This window comes from Nasonia vitripennis, chromosome 1 (assembly GCF_009193385.2).
Source record: "Nasonia vitripennis strain AsymCx chromosome 1, Nvit_psr_1.1, whole genome shotgun sequence".
Taxonomy (NCBI): Eukaryota; Metazoa; Arthropoda; class Insecta; order Hymenoptera; family Pteromalidae; genus Nasonia; species Nasonia vitripennis.
In genome coordinates, this window is record NC_045757.1 from 32,212,249 (window position 1) to 32,222,578 (window position 10,330).

Here is a 10,330-nt window from a genome sequence, read left to right on the forward strand (position 1 = left end):
TTGTATCCTGAAATTACATAATATATGTGTACATAGTACAATTTACAACAAAAAAAACTCATTCGGTTAATAAAAAAATCGTCAATTTCCAATCTAATTAAAAAAATTAAGATTAAACAAATTTGTATCCTGAAATTACATAATATATGTGTACATAGTACAATTTACAACAAAAAAAACTCATTCGGTTAATAAAAAAAATCGTCAATTTCCAATCTAATTAAAAAAAATAAGATTAAACAAATGTTTATCTTGAAATTACATAATATATGTGTACATCGTACAATTTACAATAAAAAAAAACTCATTCGGTTAATAAAAAAAATCGTCAATTTCCAATATAATTAAAAAAATTAAGATTAAACAAATTTGTATCTTGAAATTACATAATATATGTGTACATAGTACAATTTACAATAAAAAAAACTCATTCGGTTAATAAAAAAAATCGTCAATTTCCAATCTAATTAAAAAAATTAAGATTAAACAAATTTTTATCTTGAATTTACATGATATATGTGTACATCGCACAATTTACAATAAAAAAAAACTCATTCGGTTAATAAAAAAAATCGTCAATTTCCAATCTAATTAAAAAAATTAAGATTAAACAAATGTTTATCTTGAAATTACATAATATATGTGTACATCGTACAATTTACAATAAAAAAAACTCATTCGATTAATAAAAAAAATCGTCAATTTCCAATCTAATTAAAAAAATTAAGATTAAACAAATTTTTATCTTGAAATTACATAATATATGTGTGTACATCGTCCAATTTACAATAAAAAAAACTCATTCGGTTAATAAAAAAAATCATCAATTTCCAATCTAATTAAAAAAATTAAGATTAAACAAATTTTTATCTTGAATTTACATGATATATGTGTACATCGCACAATTTACAATAAAAAAAAACTCATTCGGTTATCAAGAAAAATCGTCAATTTCCAATCTCATTAAAACTCTTGACAAGAAAGTTGGCATCAGCTGTGCTTAAATATTTGGAAATAAAACTACAACACAGGTTGCTCGGATCGACGAACTGAAACAGCGTACTCAAAACGGCGCATACATCTTCGCACAACTTGCACTGAACCACACCCGCGTCGAATTTCGCCCTCAACCGCGAACTGTAAATCGGATAAGCCGCGTTAATCCGTTCGCTGTTTTTTAAAGCTATTACCACATCGTCATTTCTCGCATACCGAGCGAGCACATCAGTCGATTTTGTCGTCAAAATAGTGAAATAAGTAACTAAAGTATTCTGAATTTTACTATTTTTCATCAGCGTCAGCTCGGCCTGGCACTTCTTGTAGTAGCCCTTAAGCTCGTAATTTTTATCGATCACTGCTAGATTGTAATCGCCGAACACTGGCTTGCTCGTCGAAGCCTCGATCGCGGCGACGTGCTCGACGATCATTTTGCTGGCTTCGAGATCTTCCCGTCTGATCGCCTCCTCGAGAACGGTTGACTCGAACATCAACTGCCCCCAATACACAATGGCCTTCGCGTTAACGTCGCTACCACCCTCGAGCAGCAGACTTATCGTCTTCCTTCTGTCCTCTGCGAAGTCGGGCCGGAGTATCGACGATTGCGAATCGTTGACGCATAAAAATAACGGCGTCCAGTAGTCATCGTCCTTAGCGTTGACGTCGGCACCCCACTCGATGAGAAGTTGAACGTTATCCGGTCTGCAGGTTCCGCCGGCTATGTGCAGCGGTGCGCAGCCCAAGACGTTGCACTTCTGATCGATCTCTGTGTCGCTCATCTGCAGCACTAAATTCAAAACGTCCTTGTCTGCGTTCGGAGCCGCGAAGTAGAGAGAGGTCCTTCGATATACGTCAACTATCGTCGCATCCGCTTTTAGCTCGACGAACTGTCTCGTCAAATCGAGGTTGGCGTAGGCGAGAATGCAATGAAAAGGTGTCACGCCAAAGCACTCGCTGTTCACATCCACGGGATGCTTCAGTAACTCTCTGATGATGACTGCGTGGCTGTTGTTTCTGTTGAGCAAAGTGGCCCAGAGCAGGGGCGTTTCGCCGTCTATTCTTTCGGCGTTGACGCGGGCCCCGTAGCTCAGCAGAAGTCGGACCATGTCAATATTGCAGTACAAGATAGAGTCGAACAGCGGCGTTACGCCCATCCTGTTGCGATTTTCGATGTCGGCACCGGCTTTGATCAGAGTTTGCACGAGCTCGAGGTCGCCCGTGTAGACGGCGCACTGGATGGGCGAGCAGCCGTTGTGGTCCTTGCTGTTCACGTCGGCCCCAAAAGTCAGCAGCATTTCCACGAGGCTGAGTCTGCCGGCACTGTCGAAATCAGAGGTCTTCCGCTGGTCAGACGCTAGACTGATCGCTTCCTCCCACCTAGCCGTAGTGGCGTAGTTAAAAGAGTCGATGAACTTGTCGAACTTTTCTTCGAGGTAAACGAAGTAGTTGGGTATGATGCCGGTTTTTTCGACATCGCTCGTGTTCGTTACGGCGAGATGCAATGCCGTCTGGTTTAAAGTGGTCTTCTCGCGCACATCGGCACCGTACGCGATGAGTTTTTTCGCTAAATCGAATTGGTGCGTTTGGATGGCATGACGCAAAAATATGCCGGTGTACACCGTTTGGCGATTCGCATCATCGAGCTGTACGAATGACGCTGAAACAGAACTGTTGCTCGCTTCCGACGACATGCTCTCTGATGCGACGCCCTCGCGAGACTGCAATAGCCCGAAGACATTAGCACCTACAGCATCCCCTCCAAAGTTCTTCTGCTTGAGGGAAGAAATACGCCTACTTTTACGTTTTCAGGGGGCGGTGCGGCAGCTCGAATCGGATGAAGAACTCGCAACTGCAGGTTTCGCTCTAGCCCAAGCTATTATAGCGAGCGCTAAGGTGCGCACTTACGCTTGGCTTGCCGAAAAATAGTATACGCACCACGAGAGAAAAAACTTTACGATAGGCTTATGGTGACACTCCTCGTTGGCGCAGACTGTTTAGAGCAATAAATGCACATCTGTCGGGGTAAACGCTCCGCTCGGCGGCCAATGTGCCCAACGCCTATGCTTTTATACCTAGACCCAAGCCGAACGAGAAGGAAGACGCTACGCTCGAAGCCCGAGAGACAAAGCTGGCCGGTCAAATTGGCCGAGACCGGTGTAAGTACTTCAGGTAGAATCATCCGAAATAGCTCTAAAACCCCTGCGTGTCGGTGAGAAACTGGGCATTCTAGATGCAATTCATCCATATGGGCTCTGAACTCGAGAATTCTTGACCACCCTCTAGGTGTGCTTTTAGCAACTTGCAGATGTTTTTCACTAAGCATTTTCCAGTCCGTCGACTTGATGAAAGTTGATTTAAAATACCTCTGATAGCTGGAATTGAGTTTTCAAAAAAATCTGAATATTCGGAGCTGACAAAAAGCTCGCTACAATTCTATTCGACAACTTATTTGATATCGCGCTTGTTCCTATAATGGCGAATTTTTATAATTTTTGAACAACTCTGATCTAAGGTTTTTTCTCTAGTTTGAGGTACAAAAAAAAAGAAGAAAAAGGGAAAGAAAAATGGTGTACGAAGAATGTTTTTTGTACAAACAATAGTATATAAAGAATTGAGGTACCACTATCGTACAAATGAATATGAAGATAAAAAATAAAGAATAAAATTATCTTTATTTCTAATTACTTATCAAATTTTGTACGTACGACATGGAATTGGCATGGCAATAAATGATAATCAAACATCATTTATACGCGTGCAAAATACATCACAACTCTCTCGTAACAGTTTTTATTCAAAATATCTTTAGTATACAGGTTCTATCCGAAGGGAATATGATGTTTGAATTTTCATTATCATTTTATCTAAAACTATTACTTTTTTCCTTCTCTTTTGGTTTTGTTGTATCAAAACTCAATAGAGAGTCAACAGTTTTAAACATTTTATATTTCTTCTCCTTTTGTCAGTAGAATTCATATGAATCGCCGATTTATGAAAGACGAATCTATACGTACTGGTGGGTGTAGCAAACGATTATAAAAACCGTTCAATTTTTGCTAATCAAGATAATGATCTGACTTTTTGTTCCAAGACTTGATTTACAAAAAATTTTACTTTAACAACATTTTCATAGGTGCTCAAATATATTTGAGTGTGCAAAAAATATTTGCTTTCTAGGGCTGTCTTACTCATTTATACATGACAATGTTGGTGATACAATACCACAATCATAATATTAATTCAAATAAAAGTATTGACCTTAATATGCGATCATTATCTATCGATTACAAAGTTTATGAAAAAAATGTACGATTACCATACTTGCATTATTCTTATAATACAAACGATCAAGTGTAAATGTAAATATATATCACGACGTCTTTACTATACTATACGTTTGACAAAGTTTACAATCAAAGTTGTTGGATGCATACTTAGCATAACGCTCTTTGGCATATTTAAAGCAGTGCTGCCAGGATTTCTTGTTTCGCGTTTAAAATATGTTAAAATTGAGACCCACATTAGAATTCATTCCTTTTTATAAGTCTTCATAGTTCGAGTTCTAATTGATAGATTTTCAAAGTTATTGAAAACAATGAGTAAGGTCTTAAAAATTATTGCTTATTAGTCGGATAGAATGAATAGCCAAGCAATTTTTTACAGAATCGTAATATCTAAGCCATTAAAAATGTTTAGCGTATTGAAAAATCCTATGAAGAGCAACTGTTTTAAACTTTTGCCTAAGAGATTTTTAAACTCTAAGATAAAATGACAAAAATATATAAAAAAGAAAACATTTCCTTAACCTTTGATGGATATGTCGTTTAAACAAGTCTTTAAAAAATAACATCTTTTCAGGAATAGGTTACAATTTAAATAAAAAATTAAAAAGGTATCTTTTGATTCGCAATTGGTTTCAGGCGAAAGAAAAACGTAATCAGTTCATTGGTATCGATTAGATTGATGTAATGATTTAAATAAATATTCTAATTTCATCATTAGAAATTATGAACTACTTTTATTTTTATGTAAATATACGAAATCGAAATTAAGTATGCATGTACACATGATTATATTCAAAACTACAAAATTAATTTGTAAACAACTATGTATATTTACTTTTCAATCAATAAATACCATTTTTCAATTTTTATGAGAATTTTTACATACGCGGTTAATCATTGTTTTTTTTTAATTTTAGAAATGTTAATCAATTTGTAAAGTGGTGAACTTTTTACCAAAAGTTTATGTGTGCGCTTGGGAAAAAAAGGAAAAGATCTGAATCTTTAATCGCCGTTTTTCCAAAATTATTTTTAAATAAAAAGAAAAAAATTGCAAATCAAAATTTATTTCCTAAATCTTTAATAAAATTAATTTTTAATTTAAATTATTCTAATCCTATACCTGACAGTACGATCGACATGAATATAATGGTCGAAGAAGAGCGGTTCTTGTTTGCACCATTCTTGTTTGTACGTGAATTGCAAAATTCATTTATTCTAGCGAATAAATTCATTTCGGTCGTAAAAACCGCCAGTGTGAACATTAATAAGGTGCTTTTGCTTCTTAGCGTAAGCTTTCCGCATATAAGAAAAATGTCCAATTATCAAATACAAAATTTTACGAATGTTACTTATTTTCAGGCTCTATCACTGATTCGTTTTTATTCGATATTGAATCTGAAGGGGCCTCACTCTTATCGGTACTTGCAGCCCCTGCACTGCTTTCTTCGTTGCTTTTAGTAGGTTTGAATGAATCTAAAAGAAAAGAAGTAAATATTTTAATATTTGCTTATATAAGAAGTATATATCAGCAATAATATTTCCAATTAACAATTTCATACCTGTTGGGTCATCTATAAGAGCAAAAACTTCTTCTTGCGTCATATCCTTTGTGATTTTTCTGAACTGTTCTAATTGTTCAACAAAGGTGTTCCAGAAAGTTTGGCCTTCAGGAATAGTAAAAAGTGACTACAAGCAACAAAAATTATAGTTATTAATGGTACATTACGATACGTGTGACTTAAATGGTTCTTTTATACACGGCACAGTTAGCACTCGAGCGTAGCGAGGGCGCTAAGCGTCGTGTAAAACTGAACCATTTAAGTCAAGAGTATCGTATAAAATTTTATAGCACAGACTGCTAAAATCCGCAAGTCTCGCCTATTCGTGACTAAAGTAGTCCTTATTTGCACCGTGAGGTTACGAGCGTAGCGAGTGTAATAAACACAGTGCAAAAAAGGACTACTTTAGTCACAGATAGGCGTGACTTAACAGCGGATTTCAGCCACACTGTGCTATAAATTTACATTCTTAAAAGGTATCATATAATAAATATATAACAAAAAATCTTACTTTGAATTTAATATAAATTTTTTCAGCTTTCTTTTTTATTTCATCAGCTTTTTGTTTGAAAGCCGCCTGTAATGGATGAATAATTAAATTTGAATATGAAGTCTGGTTAGCAGATACATTGAAAACTATTTTTTTTTATTGTACAAATGCAAAACACTCACCGTTTCTTCCTCTGTATAATTCCAATCGGTGAGATTCCCAACGTAACGTCTCAACTGAAAAATATTCGAATTAATCAGTAAATATGAAAAATAACCGAATTAGAAAAAAGTAATGTTATCTACCCTCTTGATAGCTTCAACGATGTGTGAATGTTTCTTAAGCATTAATGGTGTGATCTGAAGTTCCAACATCTGATCCATCGCTTCTAGGCATTCTTCGACATTTGCTTGTTCTAGACCAAGACTCGATCTTATTTGGGTGTCCAAAAACGTTATGTGTGCCTCCGTACGCAACGTCCTTTAACAATCCAAAAATATGATTTTATTAGCAAAGCTAAAAACCCATTTGAGAATTCAAATGTTTTCCGAGATATACTCACTTCAACTTCAACTCTTTCTGGATCTCGGCTTCGTCTTTGGCTTTCTTCTCGTCTTCTGGAACATGTACATTGAAGTCTAAAGAATCTTTGATTAAGTCAATGGCGATATCGCCGCTTTCTAGCTGCTCTTTCAAACGCATGGCATTGCGAGCGACGGACAGGTCCCAGCGGGCCCGTTCCGCCTCGCTTTCGAACCTATCTGGTCTATTAACATCTAGCTTAATGCCTACAGGCAAGCCGTCGAGCGTGTGCGCCACGAGCAGCCGCCCAGAGTAGCCGGGGCTCGCCCTCGCGTCGACGATGCTCTCGCTGAGCAGCATGTCGTCATCCTGCTCATCGACTTTGGTGCCTGCAAAGCGAAAATCCGAATTTCATCGGGACACACAAACCCATCAGCACTAACACTGGAAGCGACGGCGAGGACGACGAGGACGAGGACGACGACTACTACTACAGCAACTAATACTACTTTTTTAGCTGTTTTTTCAAAACTAGTATTCGATTTCTCTTTTATGCGAAGAAACGCAAATCTTACTTAACGAATACAACCAATTTTGAATTGCACAAAAATAAAAAACAATTGACTTACTTTCGACACTCATCCTCTTCTTGATAGGCGTAATCGGCGATTCTTGATTCTCGTTGGATTCTTCTACCTTGATTTTCGTCCTTCTACGATCAGTCGGTTCTAAAACAAATATTGTCAATGAATGAAAATTCAAGTGCCTTTTTTTATTTGTGAGTAATTAAATAAAATGAGTAAATGCAACTCTATTTAGAAATGAGACAACCTTTCTTTATTTTTGCATTAAGAACATAGTTTATTAATAGTTTTCTTGATTAAATTGATCGTTTTAGTTTTAGTTATTAAATTAATTTTCTTGCGAGACGTGTAAAATTAATATAAAAAAGGTTCTCGTGTATAAATTAAATGATATTAAAACTATGAAAAAGTCACCACTCGGTTATGAAAAATAATTGTGTAGCAAAAGTTGGCAAAAAATTGGTAAATATCTACTAAGAAACACGTTCAGTTAAAGAAGTAGATGCAACGTCTGTTAAGGGTTCTCTAATCGACACGGTATCGAGATAGCTTTTCGCTTGCAACTGAATCAGACGCAGTTGTTCTAAAAGCACTAATCTCTGCAACTGGTCCACCGTTAAATTCCGGGTTTCAATGCTTTCCGAATTTCTTCGATTATTTCCGTTACTTCCTTTTTTTCCGTTACTCTTCGTTCTTAATCGCACGTCAGAAGACTTAACACGAGTTCCGGCAGAACCTTCAAAGGTCAAGAAGTTTGAATTTGATTAGGATTTTTCAAAGTTTTCACGAATGGATGAAACTACGAAAATCCTTAAAACAAGTCTTCCGGAACATTTCGACAGCTGAACGTTACTTATACAAATTTATTACTCACCAATCTTCGACGATTCTATTGTAACTTCTGCATCAGAATCATGGAATCTTTTGGGTTTGATTTTTCGACCACTGCGGCTGACGTTTTTCTTTTCAGAATCTTCATCCTGTGAATCATGAGCTGTATCTTGTTTTGGTGTGTTTTCTGCAAGAATCGTTGCCATGCTCTTTCGACCACGTTTCTTCTTTGCATCAGAAACATCCTTCAACAAACAGTCAAAATTAATAAAAATTGAAGAAGCCATGTTGCTTAATGAAAATTATTTATCTGTATGATTTTTATGAAGAGGTGTAAGAAGTAATCGCACAAGTCACTTGAGCTTGATAATGACCTGTCGGCAACTTCTACATTTATATTGGGATGGCATGAACAACAAATTTTACTTAAAAGATGCTGTGTCTAGTATTTTCAGAAAATTCTAGATTCATGAAAAGTCCCATTTAAAGGCATGCCCTTAATACAAATTAAACTTACTGGCGTGCCTGGTGGAATATATGATTTTCTTTTCATTGCTTTCTTCTTATCACCTTCATCTATGACCAGATTTCCTGTATCGGCTTCACCGTCTGTAGAAGCTGGAGCCGCTATTTCATTATCCTTATCAGAGATGTCTTCTCCAACATTTTCGGGTACATTTTCTGAAGTTTCTGAATCTGCAATTCAAACGATCAAATGCATAAGTACTTGATCAAAGGTAAATAAATAATTCAACATTTACAAAGAACAGCACCTTTTGAAGAGTCAGACACTGGGTTGGGATTCTTCTTTAAATCTTCTTCGAGTTCCTGGATTCCTTCATGAAAATATTTCCTCCTCACAGACTTACTTAATTTATCTTTGTTGTCTGCGTATACTAATAGATCTTCTATTTTGCATGTACCACTAAAATTTATAAATAGTATTATTTCGTGTTTAAATAGACAATCGATGAAGTATTTCATAGACACAAATTATTCGCAATATAGTTAACGCTTCACTGTCAGGAAGAAAATTTCTTTATATAACTTCAGATAGCACAACCAAAAAGAACCAGATTATAAAATCTAACGAAACAATTGAAAGTTTATCTCCATTTAATATTCTCCATTGCCTTGAATTAGGTCACAGACACATGCCTCAACTCGAAAGATACACGCGAACCAAGAAGAGCACTCGCGCCTACATATAATAATAAAATGAAACTCTTACATCTCTTTGGTTCCGAAGAACGAAACATGGTACTTGGCTTGTTTAGAAGTAGGGTCCGTAATGCTCTCTATCTGTAACAGAAAATAGCAGTCGTACAAATCATCCACAAACTAATGGTCTCATAACCCAATGCCTCCGGCTATATCTCTCCACTGCAACTAACCAAAATGAAAAAAAATAAACCTGGTACCGATACCAAAATACTCTTACAACAGGTCAGAGAACCAAATCGGCGCACATTCTCAGACCAGGAGAAGCCGAGAAAAGAAACAAGATTATACTTACTTTGGCCGGCCAAGGCGGGTAACCTCGAACCTTGGCGAAGACCCGCTCGCCGACGCTGAATCTCTTGGGTAGCTTGACCATCTTTGCCAAGCGATTACTTCCTTCCTCCGATGCTATTATCACGCACCAGATCTATCACACAACAATCCAAGCAACGCTGCTTCTCTCGGCGTGTTTTTCTTCCTATATCTCTCTCTCTCTCTCGACGCGCCAATCAATGGACGACCATTTGTATGTTCTTCTAATATATGATAATCGACTCGTAGGTCTACTATACTTCAGTGCACGTATATTGCTCTGCAATATCGCACGAGAAACTCGGAGAAGGGAATAACCTCCACTTTTATGTGTACGAGAGAAAAATATAGCGAGCTACCACACAAGAGCGCACGTCTCCTCGACTATTGTGAATTGCCTCCCCTGGCGTGCGACACTTTTTCGCCTGATCTCTCTCTCTCTCTCTCTCTCTCTCTCTCTCTCTCTCTCTCTGTGATGTGCTCTTTTTTTTCTCGGAGAGAATTTCAGAGAGAGAGAGCGGCGTCGCGCGC

The 10,330-nt window shown here is 36.9% G+C and overlaps 2 protein-coding genes across 4 annotated transcripts; both read right to left on the reverse strand.

Annotated features, from left to right (window-relative positions):
- Positions 1-947: 947 nt before the first annotated feature.
- On the reverse strand, positions 948-2,687 carry LOC103317860 (putative ankyrin repeat protein RF_0381). Its single transcript, XM_031921000.1, has one exon. It carries the CDS (start codon positions 2,685-2,687, stop codon positions 948-950), a length of 1,740 nt encoding a protein of 579 aa, XP_031776860.1.
- Positions 2,688-3,746: 1,059 nt separating this feature from the next.
- On the reverse strand, positions 3,747-10,266 carry LOC100117985 (PC4 and SFRS1-interacting protein). Of its 3 annotated transcripts, none has more exons than XM_008216889.4 (12): positions 9,783-10,266; positions 9,498-9,568; positions 9,040-9,191; positions 8,784-8,962; positions 8,310-8,511; positions 7,481-7,579; positions 6,892-6,943; positions 6,635-6,809; positions 6,512-6,565; positions 6,351-6,416; positions 5,840-5,966; positions 3,747-5,753 (listed from the first exon to the last, which is right to left on the reverse strand). In XM_008216889.4, exons 1-12 carry the CDS (start codon positions 9,861-9,863, stop codon positions 5,626-5,628), a joined length of 1,386 nt encoding a protein of 461 aa, XP_008215111.1. In that variant the 5' UTR covers positions 9,864-10,266; the 3' UTR covers positions 3,747-5,625. The 3 variants fall into 3 exon arrangements, with proteins under 3 accessions (XP_008215111.1, XP_001602080.2, XP_032457614.1); XM_001602030.6 differs by having other exon boundaries at positions 6,892-6,946; XM_032601723.1 differs by having other exon boundaries at positions 3,771-5,753; positions 6,892-7,240.
- Between the last annotated feature and the right edge of the window lie 64 nt (positions 10,267-10,330).

Coding starts and splice junctions, on each gene's coding strand:
- LOC103317860 (XM_031921000.1), bottom strand. CDS start 2,687: ATGTCGTCGGAAGCGAGCAACAGTTCTGTTTCAGCGTCATTCGTACAG.
- LOC100117985 (XM_032601723.1), bottom strand. CDS start 9,863: ATGGTCAAGCTACCCAAGAGATTCAGCGTCGGCGAGCGGGTCTTCGCC. Junction 9,192..9,497: donor TTCTTCGGAACCAAAGAGAT/GTAAGAGTTTCA, acceptor TATAAATTTTAG/TGGTACATGCAAAATAGAAG. Junction 5,754..5,839: donor TCTTATAGATGACCCAACAG/GTATGAAATTGT, acceptor CTTTTCTTTTAG/ATTCATTCAAACCTACTAAA.